This window comes from Nothobranchius furzeri, chromosome 19, assembly GCF_043380555.1.
Source record: "Nothobranchius furzeri strain GRZ-AD chromosome 19, NfurGRZ-RIMD1, whole genome shotgun sequence".
Lineage (NCBI taxonomy): Eukaryota > Metazoa > Chordata > Actinopteri > Cyprinodontiformes > Nothobranchiidae > Nothobranchius > Nothobranchius furzeri.
This window is the reverse complement of record NC_091759.1, coordinates 398,472-417,161: the sequence shown is the minus strand read 5'-3', so window position 1 is coordinate 417,161 and position 18,690 is coordinate 398,472. Positions and strand designations below refer to the sequence as shown.

General features: G+C 43.5%; 1 protein-coding gene and 1 long non-coding RNA gene across 2 annotated transcripts in view; both read left to right on the top strand.

Moving 5' to 3' along the window:
- The first annotated feature begins 1,499 nt into the window (after positions 1 to 1,499).
- The window catches only part of ripor2 (RHO family interacting cell polarization regulator 2), a 96,108-nt gene continuing 78,917 nt past the window's right edge, over positions 1,500 to 18,690 (top strand). Inside the window, exon 1 of the mRNA XM_070547364.1 lies at positions 1,500 to 1,755. Coding sequence (XP_070403465.1) covers positions 1,680 to 1,755 — 76 coding nt within the window. The 5' untranslated portion in view covers positions 1,500 to 1,679. The remainder of the gene's footprint in view (positions 1,756 to 18,690) is intronic.
- LOC139064242 (uncharacterized) lies at positions 7,712 to 8,913 on the top strand. Its single transcript, XR_011517321.1, has 3 exons — positions 7,712 to 7,833; positions 7,911 to 7,981; positions 8,686 to 8,913. It is a non-coding gene; the product is annotated as an uncharacterized lncRNA (long non-coding RNA).

Below are 18,690 nucleotides of genomic sequence, written 5' to 3'. Positions count from 1 at the left end.
TCAAAACCAAACAGTTAGTTTTTGTTTTTTTTGTAAACCAACACCATGTTCAGAGTGTTTCCTCGTATAAACGTATATTTAAACACAGGAAGTGGATGTTGCAATATAAACTTACTTGTTGAAGTGGTACCAAATGTTTGTGTGTTAGGAAACGATTGTGCGCCGGTTGTTTTGGATATCGATCCAATGATCGTGTGTGTGTGTGTGTGTGTGTGTGTGTGTGTGTGTGTGTGTGTGTGTGTGTGTGTGTGTGTGTGTGTGAGTTATGCAAATAAAGTCAAGTACAGAATGTGTACCAAACACTCTTAATTGGCTCTTTTTTTTTCCTTTTTGTTGCAGTGCACCACTCTGCCACTAGATGTCAGGGTTTAGCTATAATCCTGCTCTGATCTTTTTTTCCTTTTTGTTGCAGTGCACCACTCTGCCACTAGATGTCAGGGTTTAGCTATAATCCTGCTCTGATCTTTTTTTCCTTTTTGTTGCAGTGCACCACTCTGCCACTAGATGTCAGGGTTTAGCTATAATCCTGCTCTGATCTTTTTCGCTCCTACTGTTATAAATTAGGTCATGTAAAACAAAAATAGGTGACTATTTCTATTAATAAATTCAAGCTCTAAGGCTATTTTTCTTATTTTGTAACCTTTTATATTTTGTTTTTCTCACTAATAAATGACTTTTAGCCAAAAATGTCCTCCAGTGAGAGCAAAACCTCAAATCTAGTCAAAAAAGACTTTTTAGAAATGACAAAATGACCCGCACTTGTATAGCACCGTTCAGAGTCGAAGGACTCCAAAGCGCTTTACACTACAGTGTATCATTCATCCATGCACACACACACTCACACACTGATGGTGATGAGCTGCGATGTAGCCACAGCTGCCCTGGAGCGCACTGACAGTATTTTTTGCAAAAGCTGCATCCCAACAGTCAAGCACAGTGGTGGCAGTGTGATGGTCTGCAGCTGCTTTACATCAGGACCACTTGCTGCAACTGATGCAACCATGAACCATGCTCTATCAGAAAGTCCTGGAGGAAACAGTCTGACCTTTGACCTTTAAAAAGCCGGCTTATTATGGAAAATCCTCCAATGTGGCTTAATTAGAAGACTTCTGTGGCACAAAATTCCTGAAAGTGATGAGGCTAAACACACGAGGATCCTTTCCTTCTTTAAAGCTCATCCTTTGTGAGCAATTCACACAATCGGCTTTAAAGAAGAGCAAAGAATATTCTTGTCTAAATTAGAAACAGTAAAGTTTGACAAGTGTAGAATGTTTTTGTGTCTTTCTACGTGTCCAGCTTGCTCAGGTAACAGACTGGTCCCCCTTCCAGTCATCCTCCCCTCCTGATTCACCTCAGAAGTATCGCGTTACTCCAGGTTGTGCACCCTCCTCTTCGGAGGCAGACTGCTGATGGGTTTTTCTTCCAGAGCGAGGCTGGGCCCTGTTCTTCCTCAGAACCGAGGGAGTTGGGTTCCACCGACGCATGCATAAAAGATGAAGCCTGCTGTAGGTGCACAGAAAGCAGGGGTGTGCTTTTAGATTTCAGACATTGTTGCTGAGGACGTGTTTATTGCAGCACATGATCTGGGAGAAACATCCTTCCAGGGGATGGGAAGAAGAAAACCCGTCCTGTTCTGTGATGGGTGAGTGGATTTTCCACACTGGCACCTGCTTGTCAAAATGGACGCATCTGGAGGCCTGAACTGGCTACAACGCCGACCCTGGAGGGCTTATGTCTGTCGCAGGAAGTTCAACCGTAAGTGGACTGGACGAGTATTAGAACATGTTTGGATTTTGTTGTTTTGAGGCTGCTTTTCCACCTTTGGTCATCCATGTTTGTCTACATTTAATCGTCTTAAGTGCTGCTCTGAATCTGAGAAGCTTCCAGTGAGTTCCTCTCTGGGCGAGCCCTGCGGAATCAGAACAAAGCTCAGACAAGGACAATTTAGAGCCACTAACTGTTAGAAACTGGTTTATTAGCTAAATTAAACAAAAAGTCCGAAAACACTTAAAAATAAATCTAACATTGCCCCCAAGATGCCTCTCTGTGTCGGATTATCAACGTCTAAAATACCCAATTTTTATTTAGTAAAGCAAATGAACTCTTTAGATGTTTGTGTTAGTTGTACATAAATAAAAAAAACAGACATTCAGAAAAAAACTGCATAAAATTTTTCTGCAGAATCTAAAAAGGAAATAAAATGATGTGAAAGGTCTGATAAATGCAGAGCACAACATTTTACCTGGTTTGTTTTTGTTTGAAACCTTTAAAAAATGACAAATCTAGACAGAATTTCACTCAGACAAGTAATAATATGATCATAATAGATGTTAAATAAATGATAATAAACATCCTGTGAAACAAAAGCGTAAAAGACAGAATTTTGTTGAAAATTTCCTGTTAATTGTGGCATTTCCTGCAGCCACCAGCAGGGGGCGCCTCTGCTCACAGTAATCCTGACAGATGTTTGCGTCCTAAACTCGGAAGTTTCTGATCAATAATCTGCTTTAATGGGATTGAATAGTTTCTGAGGATTTTCTGGCACCACAGTGAGGATAAAAAGTCCATTTTATAGATTTTATGAATATTTCAGATGCTGGAAGAAAAGCTTTTTTTCTCTGATTTGATGCAATGTTGAAACTTGCCCTTTGACAGTTCCTGTCAGCCTGGTTGTTATTTATGATTTCCTTTACTTGAAGCCTTAATGGCCGACGATTGAAGTAAACCACTTCACCAGATTGTGTTATCGTGTTCTCTTTTCCCCTTTTCATTCTCGTTGCTTCCTACTCCCTTCCTGCCCCTCCTTGGCCTTCACCTCTGCCCTGCCCGCATTTACTTTATTGCTTCCTTTTTCTCTCATCTCTTCTCGCCTGCTGTCCTCCTCCTCCCCCGTGACCTCCCCGGTCTCCTCTATATTTCTCCCATCCCTCCCCTCTCCCCTTAGATCTTCATCACCCTCTCTCCTCTCCTCCAGCCAGATCCATAATTGCACTCACTCTGAACATCTTCCCACTCCATAGCAACGCGCCTCCTCACCACTGCAGCCTCTGTTGTTGCCGATGTTAAAACGACATCCTCTGACTAACTTTAACTCTGATTTTCTCGTCCATCCTTTCCTTTTCCACTTAGTCCTCCACCCAGGGAACAATTGGATTACAAGCTTTCGTTGTGCATGCAAGTGGAAATGTGCTGTCCCTTTTTTTCACACAATAAAGTCACCAAGCCGAGCTGCTGCTGCGTGGGCTGCATGTGAACTCAGAGGGAAAGAGTGAGTGCAGACGAGGAGAAAGGGCATGTGCACCTTTCACGCACATGGATTTATAGTTTGGAGTGTAGTTTGCAAGATTATCATGAGAATTCTTACAAATATTCTAGTTTTTGCCTCGTTTTATGTTCTTAGTCTGACCTTTGTGTGTGACGGACGCGGCAATCTGATTTAATCAAAAACCATGTTGTAGCTTCTCCAGAGGCAACACTGAGGATGGCCTTGTTCTCTGGCTGCTGGTGTTATTTACGGTGACTCAAACGGTTTGAGGGAATTAATAAAGCTTGGACAGAATTTGAAGAAACGATAGAGACTTGGAGTTAATACCAGAAATGTGTTTACATAAGAGTCTCTGTTTAAAAGTTGTACACAATTTGTATCTTACAGGCCTGAATGAAGTGCTCACATACTTCTGATGATCAAATGGCGAGTCTTTAAAGAGTAAGTCACCCCCAACCAGAGTATTACTCCATTCCCACTTCCTGTTTGAGAAATGCAACAAATGCTGTTGCCTAGCAGGCCGAGAGGGCGGAGCCACTAACAAATACACACACACACACACACACACACACACACACACACACACACACACACACACACACACACACACACACACACACACACACACACGCAGGCTCACAACGACATTGTGACATCATATGGTACCAGCTAACGTTCTAGGGTACCTCTTAGCCAATAGCGATGGCAGATTTAAATTCAAATGCAGTGCAGAGATTTTACCTGGCAACGGCACAACACTGACAGTTTTAGGCAGAAAATTTAAATTTTAAAGAGCAAGTCAACCCCTACCAGTCTAACTCCACTCCCACTTCATGTTTGAAAAATGCAACACATGCTGTTGCCTGGCAGACCGAGAGGGCGGAGCCGCTAACAAATACACACACACACTCAGGCTCACGACAGCATTGTGACATCATAATGTACCAGTTTACATCATAGCATACCTCTTAGCCAATAGCGGTGGCAGATTTAAATTCAAATACAGTGCAGAGTTTTTACCTGACAACGGCACAACACTGCCAGTTTTAGGCAGAATATTTAAATTTTAACTAAGATGCACTGAAGTGCCAAATTATTGACGACACGTGTCTGCAGCACGAATAGACACTCGTTTATTTAGTTTATCAGCAAAAAAAATTTTTATTTGGGGGTGACTTGCTCTTTAACTAAAATGCACTAAAGTGCCAAATTATTGACTACACGTGTCTGCAGCACGATTAGACACGCATTTATGTAGTTTATCAGAAAAAAAATGTTGATTTGGGGGTGACTTTTTCTTTAAGAAAGTCAACTATTGCTGCCATCTTAAAACGCCTTCCATCTAAAAAATTGCATAAGTTTGTGTTCTGACTAATCATGAAACTGAATGACAAAAATAGTAAAATAAAAATGCTGACTCGCTCTTCTCATTCTTTGTTTCTCCACATAAAATCCTTGTTTTATGGACTTAGCTAGGATGTCAGCATCTTGCCGACGTTTCGGCGCTAAAAGGCGTCCACGAACATTAAAGAGGTTGTTAACTGAAACATTTTTTACTTATTTTTGACAATGATCAGTTATTCTGAGTTCAACATGAAGGCTGAACATGAAAATAGTCTCCTACACCTATCTCCTGCATTAGCTTCTGATAGAAAACAGACGATGAAACCCTGGGATTAGAAAAGTCTGACAGATCTACGCCACACTGTCATTTAACATTCCTAGACTCGCCCATCTTGACTCATGACGGGGAAGGCTGTTGTTGGTTTAGCGTGCAGGAAATGGCAGAGAGCATCTCATCTAGTAGAAGCTAACCGTTAGCATTAGCAATTCCACCACACAGCAGAACTCCTTTCAGGCTTGTGATATGTGTGGAGATAAAACATTAACGTTGCAGAGTGAATGGTTGAGTTGTGTTGCTGTTGGCCAATCAGAGATGAGATGTCTAAATATCAGGGAAATACTTCTCAAAGTCCTGCCGTCTGAAGCCATTTTCTCCTCTGGCTGAATTGTTCGTGCTGAAACAGGCGCACCAGAATTTTTTCTCAGATTACACCATGATTTAATCCAATCGGGGACGAGGAGAGCAGCTGTATAACATAAAACACAGTTTTCATCGGTCAGAAGAAGCACCTCGTTTTACAGCGCTCTGTAGGAGACCACAAACACAAATCAGGGTGTTGTGGGTTTCTGACGCTTTTTTTGGAGTTGGAAGTTTAGAAACAGATTTTAAAGCAGCGTCAATGCTGCTTATTTTCTTTTCCTTCTGTTCCGCTTCATCAGCAGCAATTTTACAAATGCTAGCTATTTGGCTGCATCTGCCGTTGTCATTTCCTACTGAGTTACAACCAAGTCCTGCCCAGGGTCTCTACCGAGTCTTTTATGAGTACATACCCTTATTCAGGTACTCGGTTGGTCCTTGAAATGGAGACGCATGCAAGCCGTGAACGCCCAATAAAATGCTATTGGCTATTTCTCTGAACGGAGGCCATTCAGGCAACTGAGGTTTATTAATGAGTGATAAGGACAAACGGCACCCTCCTTCCTTCAGGCACAAGAGTGAGCTTGAGACTCAAAGTCTGAGGAACAACTTCTTCCCTGACTCATGAACTTTGATCCCAGAGGTGTTCTGTACTGTGTGTTTATTGCGATTATAGGCTAGCACAGATCCCTCTACTGTGTTTCTAACATCACAGTAAATTAAAATTAATTCTAACTTTTACCTAAAAACATCTTAAACATTTCATGTTAAAAATCGAATCTTTTCAGACAGCTTCTCTTTCTTCTTATTTCCTCATGGAGACATGAATAACAAGTCCCCGCTGCTCCAGGATGACGAGTCAAACTTTCTGTTCAGCGGAGGCTCTTAAGGTCGATGCTGGCAGCGCCGGCCCTGAGCTCATGGTTCGCATGTCACTGGGTACGGACCGGGCTGCCAGCTCCTCCTTTGTGCTCCTTTCTGGAGCTGCTGGGGTTTTGGTGGTGGCCAGGATGTGGCTTTTTTGAGTGTCCATTACTCTCACAGGGGTGCCAGTTTTGCTTTATTGTGTTTTTGTGTGCGTTTGTGTGTGTGTTCTCACATGCAGGAGAGCGAGATCTTACTGAAAGCTGATGAGAACAAACATTCAAATGCTGATGAACCGGAAAGAAGGCATGAATTCAGCGCCAAGTTGCTGTGGGAGAATCCTGTTCGTTGTGACGGTTAGAGACGTTTCAGATGTTTATCATTAAATGTAGGAAGCTGCAAACATTGTTGTTGGCGTTAAATCCCATCAAACCAGTTTTTGCGTAAGTGGAAATGCAAATGCTCACATCTACAGCTTCCATCGTTGTTTTACAGAAGAGCACTTCTCAGTGAGATGTGCATCCGTTCATGTCAGAATACTGAACGGCCTTATAGACTATAAAAAATTCTGAAACATGTTGGCTCTTTTTTCTTGTTATTATGAATGAAAAGTGTCTGGAGTGAAGATTTCAGCTTGAATCAAAGCCAAAGAATGACACAGCTTTCAAAGAATGGTCCATAAAAGCCAGGTTGATGCAAGACTCGTGCTGATGAGCCAAATCAGAAGGTATCAAGCTCTGAGTAGAACAAAGTTGCTGGAAAGAAAAAAATAAACGACTATGCAGTGATTTCTGACAAATTTCGTTGTTGTAACTTGTAGGTTAGGAGTTGAAATGTTTAGACAACAGTGCTTGATAGGGTGCTGCCTTTCCTGGCATGCAGGAGACCAACAACAATTTCCAGCCGTTGTGTTGGTTCGTTACTGACACGTGAAGGGACCAGCCAGGAGGAGGACTATTTTCTGATAAGTTTATTTTACAACAATCCATCCATTCATCCATTTTCTACTTGCAGGGGCAGCAAGTCGAGAGGCCCGTCCGTCAAAATAAAAAAGTGATTATTTTTTTAAATATAGCTTTCATAGGAGAAACTGTACATTCATTCTGCACACCTCTAAATGCCCAGTGGAGGTAATATTCTATTTTAAATCTAGCTTTTTATTAAAATGTTCTACATTCTACTTTTAATGCCTCTGGGGTGCTGGCCAAGCACTTGCTACAGTAAACAGCTAGCTGGCTAGCATGCTAGAAGGAGCTGGATCTCCTTCCTTCTCTCTCACTCCTTCATTCACACACACTCCCTGTTGATTTATGTAGATAGAGCTACTTGTGCATCAAAGTGAGTTTATTTAATCTCATTTTATAACTTTAATGTTTACAATAGGATACCTAAATCTTTTTCTATGCCGTGTTGGTGCCACCTACAGGTGGAACATAGTGTTACGCTTTGAGGTGCTCAGCTTTGATTGAAGACTCGAGCTGGAAAACAAACCAAGTCTTGAGTATTTATTTGAATTGGTCTACTTTTCCTGTACATCTTTAGTTAGGGTTATGTAACCCACATCAGAATTGTGGTTTGTGCTGCGGCATAAGGTTGGAGGTGTAATTTCCCTCTCCGCCACTAGGAGGCGAGTATGCCTTGAGATGACTTCCTGTTAGTCAGCATTTCCTGTTGTGAAAGCCGTTACTCACGAGGCAACCGCCAGATTAACTGAAAGATCCTGGTAAGAAAAGTTAAAATAAAAGTTAAATTTGCAATTTATCTTCACCAACTAGCTATTAACAGATGGCTATTTGTTAGGATCTGAATTCTGTGAAATACGGCCGTGGGAAGCTGCGTCAGCCAGGCGAGCTATCTCACCACGAGCTCCGGTAAGGGATGCTACATGAATGTTAGCACCATAAAGACATGTAGTTGACTGCTGTTAATATATTTCCTGTTTAAAAACCAGTCGGAGTTGTGATACTTATGTTTAAAGTACTGTAACATCACTGATGTGCAGATGTTTATTTTTAAGTGTTAAAGAATATATTAAAATGTGCCCAGCTAACCGCTAGTATTAAGCTACTGCTTAGCAATTTCTGTGTGTTCTACTATTACTGTGATTCATTTGAGTTTGTTAGCTTTCCAAAACGTTAAAGGAACAGTAATATTGTCATGTAGTGCTTAAAGGCACCCTTTTAGTTGTTGATTTAAAAGTTAATTCATTTGATAAAGATGCAAAAAGTTTATAAAATGGGATTATAAAATGTGAAGGATCTCATTACTCTGTTGGATGTATTAGTGTTTAAAGAAGTTGATATATTTTTCTGAGAAATAATTCAGTTGAAATATCTGAAAAGGAAGAACAGTTAAAAGCAAGCTGAAAAAAAAAAGATAAATGTGGGAGAGTGAATCTTACAAATTTATTTATTCTTAAAAGGGTAAATATAAGGTATATTTTCTGTTGTGCTAAAACCTTGTGTGATGCAACTCAAGTTATTTCATGATGCTTGAGACATTGTGTAACTAAAGATGAGTGATGGAAGGAGCATAGATAAAATAGTAATGTATGCACTCTGCCCTGTGTGCATAGATTGGTTTTTTGACCAGGACCGGATCATTTGAGATCTGAACCTTGTGGGTTCAGTGGCGAGCCAGTTCCAAGAGAGTGACTGTAGACGGACCAGAGTACGGTGTGGCCAGCCGTGGGATCCATCTTCAGCGAACCCCAGGACTATCATTACATCCCTTGACACAGATAAGACTGACACTTTTAAAAAATCTACCCGGGTAGTGTTAGATCCACTGGACAGAAACGCACACACACAAACTAATTTCTCTTTCCAAAGAGAAGTGGACTGAGCAACAGGAGTGGAAGCTCTTTAATTGAAACTCTTTGGAGAATTTCCTCAAAGAGGGTTTTGGTTTTATTTTGAGTCCTTTAATGTGCGTTTGTGCACTGTAGGAAGCCGGCTTAGACAGGCAGGGTTTGTAAACTTTACACCTTTTCAATACAGTTTCTATTTAAATCATATATTATCTGTCATTGTGTGGTTCCTTCTCTGCTGATCCTTTCAAGGCTCCATAATCTTACCTAGAACTTTTGATACTGGTCCAGAGTTGTCAAGACAATAGTTCAATACCTATTTCATATTATTTAATTGTAATACCCGTTACAAAAGTGGCGAGCCAGCCAGGAGCCTAGTTAAGTGCCAGCAGTGAAACACATCTCATGTTTGGGAAATTGTATGAGAAAAAAGGTGTTTATATGCTTTAGCGTTATTGCCAAAGATGGAGTTCATAGCTAACTCAGGTATCAAAGTCCCAAATGCAGTGATTGTGAGTGGGTTGCTTGGATCGCCAGAAGATGAGGAGATCATAGACTTTCTGAAGAAATATGGTTCTGCTAGGCTCGTTTCAGTAACTGATGCTGAATCAGAGTTTTATAAAAACCTGATTATTGAGTATCAAGATGGTGCCGCCATTGAAGCCTTATCTTCTCTTTTGCCTTACACACATGAACTCAAAGAGAACCCAAGTGTCAGGTATCTCGTTCAAGCTTTGGCTAGCATTTACACTACAAAGGTTGGCTGCAATGTTACCAAAACCTACCTCAATGAGATAAAGAAATTGGCAAAATTAAGTGGGAAAGAGTACGAAGAAGTGTTGAGAGACATGATGTCAGAGATCAGTGAGGCAATTGGAACAGGCAGCGCTGATGAGGTATCTGTAGCCAAACCGTTCAACACATCTCTTGAAACAGTCGAAACCTCAGATCACCAGATGTTCAGAAGTCCCTCCTTGATGGATTTCGGTCAAGATTGCCCCGAACCAAAGCCACCCACCATCCTGAGGCAAAATCTACCCATCAGGGAGAGTGACCTACATCCACCTGAAGTTCAAAAGGTCATCGTTGAACACATTGTAAGGAAAAGTGACTGTAACATATATCCACATTTTCCCATCAAGCTTCACCCATTTTCAGGCAAAACCCAAGGCCCAGTAATGAGACCGACTACGACACATGGCGATCACATGCTGAGCTTCTCAGAAAAGATTCCACTCTGTCTAATCTTCAGAAGTCTCGGAAGATGGTTGAGAGCTTGCTCTCCCCTGCAGCAGATATTGTCAAAAGGCTAAGTCCTGAAGCTACCCCTGAAACTTACCTTCAACTGCTGGATGCAGCCTTTGGAACTGTTGAAGATGGCGAAGAACTTTTCGCCCAGTTTATGAATACTCTTCAGGATCCTGGTGAAAAGGCTTCATCCTACCTCTGCCGCCTACAGGCTGTTCTAAACCTTGCTGTTAAGAGGGGAGGAATTGCTGCTGAAGAAGCAGACAAATATATTCTCAAGCAATTCTGCCGCGGTTGTTGGGACAACATCTTGCTCTCTGACCTCAATCTAGAAGATAAGAAAAGTCACCCTCCAGCATTTGCAGAGCTCCTGTTACAGATCCGTACTGAGGAGGATAGACATGCAGCCAAAGTCACGCGCATGAAGAAGCACCTCGGCTCAAATCGACAGCGGGCCGTTACTAGCTCGCAAAGCACATGTGCCTGCAGCCAGCAAGTAGTGATCCCACCCGAGTCCAACACATTGGAGGAACTCAGACAGCAAGTCGCATCTCTTCAGAGCCAGCTTACTGCACTGATGTCAAAGAAACCCCAAAAGACCTCGAAACCCAAGGGGAGCGCTGAGCACGCATCCAGCCGACCAATCTCACCTAAACTTGACCCTAGAGCACCAAGCTGGAAGCCATCCAACCCAAAACAGAACGCAAGGCCAAAGGCCTGGTATTGTTTCAAGTGTGGTCAGGATGGCCATATTTCTTCAACATGCACTAACGAACTAAACCCCACTCTTGTTGATGAAAAAAGAAGTCAGCTAAGAGAAAAGCAGCGTCTGTGGGATGCGACAAACCATCTAACTCCCAATGAAAATTTTTAGATGAAGCCTCAGTTGTAGGGCAAACTGAGGCTGAAGCAGCTCACCAGTGCCCTGTTAATAGAGATGCTACACCCAAATTAAGTGCTGCTTTGAACCAGTGTAATGTCAGGAAACACCTTTCGAAGGTTTCCCCAAAACTGGTAGGTACAAAGAGTACATGCCAAGTAATGATCCAAGATAAACAGTTTAACTGTCTGATGGACACAGGTTCACAAGTGACTACGGTTACCAAGTCCTTCTTTGATCAACATCTGTTTGAAACACAGATAGAGCCACTGTATGATCTATTGGAAGTTGAAGGTGCCAATGGGTTACCCGTACCTTATTTGGGCTACATTAAAATCACCATCACCTTCCCAGAACAATTCCTGGGCAAGGAGTGTGATGTCCCAACCTTGGCCTTAGTGGTGCCAGACAGTGGAACATCTGGCTTTCATGTCCTGATTGGTACTAACACCCTTGATGTGGCATATAACATGCATAAAGAGGAAGGTCCAGCGATCCATCACCCCTCATCAGATGGCTATAAGACTGTGCTGAAAGTATTACAGCTGCGACATGAACAATGTCACAACAGTAACATTGGAGTGGTGAGGATGCATGGGAAAGAAACAAAGGTTGTTCCGGCTGGAGCAACTGTTGTTTTAGAAGGAACTGTAGCAGTCAAGGGGTTCCAGTCGGAGAAGTGTGCCATTGTGGAGTACCCTACATCATCTCTACCTGGAGGACTGCTGGTAAAGACCTGCCTCCTCAACATACCAACCAGATCCCCATGCAGGCTACCAGTTGTGATATCTAATGCGTCTGAGCACGACATCACTATTCCGGCCAAGAGCGTGATTGCTGCGCTCAATGCAATCCAAGCTATTCTACCACACAAGCAGAGTGCGACGGAGGGTCAGGAGCCAACTAAGCTACCTGGATCCAAGTCCCCTGATCAACCTAAGCTGGTCTTTGACTTTGGGGAATCTCAAATCTCTCCAGAGTGGAGAGACAGAATTGTGAAAAAGCTGAATGGCATGCCTGAAGTCTTTGCCATGAATGATATTGACTTTGGGAGGACAGATAAAGTAAAGCATCACATCAAGCTGTCTGACCAAACACCATTCAAACACAGGGCCCGGCCAATCCACCCAAACGACGTGGGAGCCGTCAGAAAACATCTTCAAGAGCTTCTTGATGCTGGAGTGATTCGTGAGAGCGAGTCTCCATTTTCATCCCCCATTGTTGTGGTCAGGAAGAAAAATGGTCAAGTTCGTCTCTGTATTGATTACAGGAAGTTGAACCTGCAGACAGTAAAGGACGCGTACGCACTCCCAAGGATGGACGACACTTTCGCAGCACTCTCTGGTTCCAAGTGGTTCAGTGTTCTCGACCTCAAGTCTGGTTATTACCAGATTGAGGTTGATGAAGCTGATAAGCCCAAGACTGCCTTTGTCTGCCCGCTTGGCTTCTGGGAGTTTAATCGCATGCCTCAAGGAGTGACGAATGCCCCAAGCACCTTCCAGAGGCTGATGGAGAAGTGCATGGGTGACATGAACCTGAAGGAAGTTGTAGTTTTTCTGGATGACCTGATAGTCTTCTCGCGGACTTTAGAAGAACACGAAGTCAGACTCGTCAAGGTCCTTAACCGATTGAAGGAGTATGGTCTGAAGCTGTCTCCGGAAAAATGCAAGTTCTTCCAGTCTTCGGTTCGCTATCTGGGGCATGTGGTGTCGGAGCAGGGAGTGGAAACAGACCCGGAGAAGATAGCAGCGTTAAAGACCTGGCCAGTTCCTCAACGCCTAAAAGAGCTGAGAGCCTTCCTGGGATTCTGCGGGTACTATAGGAAGTTCATCAAAGGCTATTCAAACATAGTAAAGCCTCTGAATGATCTGACATCAGGGTACCCACCTGTACAGAAGCATTCCAAGTCGAAAGACAAGAGTGACCAGTACTACCACCCAAAAGAACCATTTCTGGACCGTTGGACACCTGCCTGCCAGCAGGCCTTTGAAATGATTATAGACAAATTAACAACATCCCCAGTTCTAGCCTTTGCGGATCCCACGTTGCCCTACATCCTACACACGGATGCAAGCTCCACCGGCCTCGGAGCGGCCCTGTATCAGGAGCAGGAGGGGCAGCTGCGTGTTGTTGCCTACGCTAGCAGAGGGCTATCACGTAGTGAATCCCGCTACCCAGCTCACAAGCTCGAGTTCCTGGCATTGAAGTGGTCTGTGACAGAGAAGTTCAGCGACTATCTGTATGGCAACCAGTTTACGGTGGTCACTGACAGCAATCCCCTCACTTACGTACTTACTTCTGCCAAGCTCGATGCAACCAGCTATAGGTGGCTGGCTGCACTCTCCACCTTCTCTTTTAAGCTCCAGTACCGCCCTGGGAAACGAAATGGAGACGCTGACGCGTTGTCACGACGGCCTCACGGCAATCTGCATGACGACCTACCATCTCAGAAAGAGTGGGACAGGATACGTTGTTTCACTCAACATCACCTATCTGACCCAGGAGACATTGAAGTGGTTAAACCAGAAGTCGTTCAAGCCATTTGTGAGAGACAACTTATCTATTGCGCCAACAATGCAATGGTCTGTGATGGTGGTATCTCTCTGGTTGAAAGCCTGGCCATTTCTGCAGATGCAGTGCCTGACAGCTTTGGGCATGAGGATGGGCTTGGAGGACTACCCATCATTCCAAACCTTTCAGAAGAGGACCTCAGAGACAAGCAACGAGCTGATCAGTGCATTAAGCATGTCATTTCCCAGATTGAGCAAGGAGTGAAACCATCACCTAGTCTAAGAACCGAGCTTCCAGATCTGCCTCTCTTGTTGAGAGAGTTGAACAAGTTTGAGCTCCGAAATGGCATCCTCTATAGAACACGCCTAGAAGAGGGACACACACAACATCAGTTAGTCTTGCCTGCAGAACTTCGAGACGTGGTTCTAAGAAGCCTACACGATGACATGGGTCACACGGGAAAGGAACGCACCGTGGATCTGGTCAGAGCCAGATTCTACTGGCCAAGAATGGCTTCGGACATTGAGAAGAAAATAAGAACGTGTACCCGGTGTGTGTGCAGGAAAGCTCTACCTGAGAGAGCTGCACCTCTGGTGAATATAATGACTACACGACCACTCGAATTGGTATGCATGGACTTTTTGTCTGTTGAACCAGACAGAAGCAACACAAAGGACATTCTCGTGATCACTGATCACTTCACCAAGTATGCTGTAGCTGGGCCGACACAAAATCAAAAGGCTCGAACAGTTGCAAAGTGGTTGTGGGACAATTTCATCGTCCATTATGGATTCCCAGAGAAGCTGCACAGTGACCAAGGTCCTGACTTTGAGTCGCGGTTGATCAAGGAACTCTGTCAGATTGCGGGCATCCGTAAAACGCGAACAACACCATACCACCCGAGAGGCAACCCGGTGGAACGCTTCAACCGCACTCTATTAGACATGCTTGGCACTCTGGGAAGTCAAGAAAAATCTCACTGGAAGGACTTTGTAAAGCCGTTGGTGCACGCGTACAACTGTACCAAGAGTGAGGTGACTGGGTTCACACCATATGAACTAATGTTTGGACGCCAGCCAAGGTTGCCTGTTGACCTCGCATTTGGGTTACCAGTGAAAGAACAGCGACACAAGTCACATTCCCAATACGTACAGGACCTTAAATCTCGTCTTGAGCAGAGCTACGAAGTTGCCACAAGGACTGCTGCCAAGGTAGCTGAGAAAAATAAGATTCGGTTTGATAAGCGAGTAAGTCCTTCTGCTTTAGGCGTTGGCGACAGAGTACTTGTCAGAAATGTGCGTATTCGAGGAAAGCACAAGCTAGCTGATAAGTGGGAATCCACAGTCCATGTGGTAGTGAAGAAAGCTGGAGACCTTCCAGTCTATACAGTTAGACCAGAGAACAACGAGGGTCCCAAGCGCACGCTGCATCGCGACCTCCTACTCCCATGCGGATTTCTTGCTGCACCAACGGAGGAGTGTGCTCAGCCCAAACGAGCTAGAAAGCATAGGACACGTCAGAGTACTCCTAGCAGCACAACGAAGCTTGACCAGTCTTCAGATGAGGAGGACATTGTTCCCATTGCTTGGTTTGAAATACAACCACTCTCTGAGACGACTGGGGGTGCTGCAACACAAAATGCCCCAAGAGAACTAGGTTCCAGTCATGCCAAGCATAACTTGACACCAATCTCTGCCGAGTCAACGGACGATCTGGAAGGTGCCAATGTTATGCCTGAGGTCACATCAATTTACCACAGAACAGATCATTGTGGCAATGAGCAGACTCCAGACGATTGTGAGACCTTACCTCCTGCTGCAAACATACCATTACTTGAACTCCATGAGTCTGTGGGAGGAGCAAAGGTGGATGATAGTGCATCCACTGAATCTGAGGGACAAAGGACGCTGCTGGATTGCAGTTCAGGAGAGGAGGAGTTGCTTAACGAGGTCAAGGACTTAAGTGAGGACCAACCTAAAGAGATCCCTGTCCTCCCAGAAGCGTTGGAGGATGTGATGAATGATCCTAGAACTGAAGGACAGGAGGAGGATGGTGAAGTAGAGGAACAAGCTGACACTGATACCCATGTTAGGAGGTCTGAGCGGGATCGCCAACCACCGATGAGGCTCGACTACACTGAATTGGGGAAACCAATTGTCACCGTGGTAAAGTCCTTCTTCCAAGGGTTGACCGATGCGTGGAATGACATGGTAAATGAAGGGGAAGCACATGCTTCTACTCTTGCCTTTACCCCCAAGAGACATTTGTGTGAACCTTGTCATGCACAGGGACGTGCAAGAGTTCAGGAGGGGAGAGTGTAACCCACATCAGAATTGTGGTTTGTGCTGCGGCATAAGGTTGGAGGTGTAATTTCCCTCTCCGCCACTAGGAGGCGAGTATGCCTTGAGATGACTTCCTGTTAGTCAGCATTTCCTGTTGTGAAAGCCGTTACTCACGAGGCAACCGCCAGATTAACTGAAAGATCCTGGTAAGAAAAGTTAAAATAAAAGTTAAATTTGCAATTTATCTTCACCAACTAGCTATTAACAGATGGCTATTTGTTAGGATCTGAATTCTGTGAAATACGGCCGTGGGAAGCTGCGTCAGCCAGGCGAGCTATCTCACCACGAGCTCCGGTAAGGGATGCTACATGAATGTTAGCACCATAAAGACATGTAGTTGACTGCTGTTAATATATTTCCTGTTTAAAAACCAGTCGGAGTTGTGATACTTATGTTTAAAGTACTGTAACATCACTGATGTGCAGATGTTTATTTTTAAGTGTTAAAGAATATATTAAAATGTGCCCAGCTAACCGCTAGTATTAAGCTACTGCTTAGCAATTTCTGTGTGTTCTACTATTACTGTGATTCATTTGAGTTTGTTAGCTTTCCAAAACGTTAAAGGAACAGTAATATTGTCATGTAGTGCTTAAAGGCACCCTTTTAGTTGTTGATTTAAAAGTTAATTCATTTGATAAAGATGCAAAAAGTTTATAAAATGGGATTATAAAATGTGAAGGATCTCATTACTCTGTTGGATGTATTAGTGTTTAAAGAAGTTGATATATTTTTCTGAGAAATAATTCAGTTGAAATATCTGAAAAGGAAGAACAGTTAAAAGCAAGCTGAAAAAAAAAGATAAATGTGGGAGAGTGAATCTTACAAATTTATTTATTCTTAAAAGGGTAAATATAAGGTATATTTTCTGTTGTGCTAAAACCTTGTGTGATGCAACTCAAGTTATTTCATGATGCTTGAGACATTGTGTAACTAAAGATGAGTGATGGAAGGAGCATAGATAAAATAGTAATGTATGCACTCTGCCCTGTGTGCATAGATTGGTTTTTTGACCAGGACCGGATCATTTGAGATCTGAACCTTGTGGGTTCAGTGGCGAGCCAGTTCCAAGAGAGTGACTGTAGACGGACCAGAGTACGGTGTGGCCAGCCGTGGGATCCATCTTCAGCGAACCCCAGGACTATCATTACATCCCTTGACACAGATAAGACTGACACTTTTAAAAAATCTACCCGGGTAGTGTTAGATCCACTGGACAGAAACGCACACACACAAACTAATTTCTCTTTCCAAAGAGAAGTGGACTGAGCAACAGGAGTGGAAGCTCTTTAATTGAAACTCTTTGGAGAATTTCCTCAAAGAGGGTTTTGGTTTTATTTTGAGTCCTTTAATGTGCGTTTGTGCACTGTAGGAAGCCGGCTTAGACAGGCAGGGTTTGTAAACTTTACACCTTTTCAATACAGTTTCTATTTAAATCATATATTATCTGTCATTGTGTGGTTCCTTCTCTGCTGATCCTTTCAAGGCTCCATAATCTTACCTAGAACTTTTGATACTGGTCCAGAGTTGTCAAGACAATAGTTCAATACCTATTTCATATTATTTAATTGTAATACCCGTTACAGTTAGTTTAGAAAACCACAGGTTTCTAAGTTTTAGTTGTTATCAAAGGCTCAAAAGTAAAAAAACAAGTGATGTGTGGGATGGTAACAGGATTAAATCAATATTTGTGTCTCCAGAAAATTCTGATTCAGACTATTTTGCTGTGATATTTTGGTGAAACAAGCACACGTTCCTCATATCCTAGAGAAAATCAGCTGTTTAGTCACCGCAGATGTTGTTGGTTTTGAGTGACTTCATGCAAAGTGAGAAGAATTATTTCTATGAAACTCCTCCATGCATGACGGCGGATCCTCTGTCATGTTTCCAGCTGCTCAGACTGTTGCGGCAGCAAAAGTATAAGCCTGAATTAACTTTGCGTTTACTTTCTGCTCCCCCCGCAGCTCATGTGCATTACGAGATCAAGCTGCAATCTGTTCTTAATGTTATTTTACACTCCGTTGCCCAACCCTCAGTGTCCCCACCCTTGTTTCTCAGAAGCAGCTGTGAGATCCTCCCATCACATCCGCTTGGTAGAATATCTTTAAACTTTTAAATTTAACACATTTAATATGGATAACTTTAATCTGGGTTACTTAAATTGATCCTGTTAAGAGAGTTGACTTCTCTGTTGTGCAGCCAGCAGGTGAGAGCTGCAGATTTTGATGTGATGGGTGGGGTGGGAGAGGAAATTGTGGTTTCTGGAGTCTTTTTGCACCACCCTGCTGTGGAGCTTCTGCTTTCCGGACATCCCCACCTGGAAAATTTAGAGGCAGATTGTGCAAATACCCTGACCTGCGTCCAGCTGCGGTTTAGCTGTCATTGTGTGATTTGATGAGTGAAACGTGCAGATTATGCAAAAGCTGCAGTCACTTTCTTCACACATTCACTTTTGAAATATTTTCCCAAAAAAGATGCAAGAAATAAAATGCTTCAGGCTTAGGAGACAAATGCACAAAGCCGTGTTGTGATGATTCATCTGGTTCAGTGTGTCAGCTTTGTGTTATCGCCTCCCTCCAGGTGAAACCGGCAGCGGCAGCAGAATGGTGCTGCCTGCCGTCTGTGCCGTGCCAGTCTGCACAGCTGGCGCGCATCCACTGTATTGTGGTCATTGTCTGATGCCCTCTGTGCACTCTGGGGCAGCAACAGCAATGCTCAGAATGAATGAGCAAGAGGTCCAGTTGTGAGACAATGACAAATAGAGACAGGGAGAGACGGGGCACCAAAATAAAA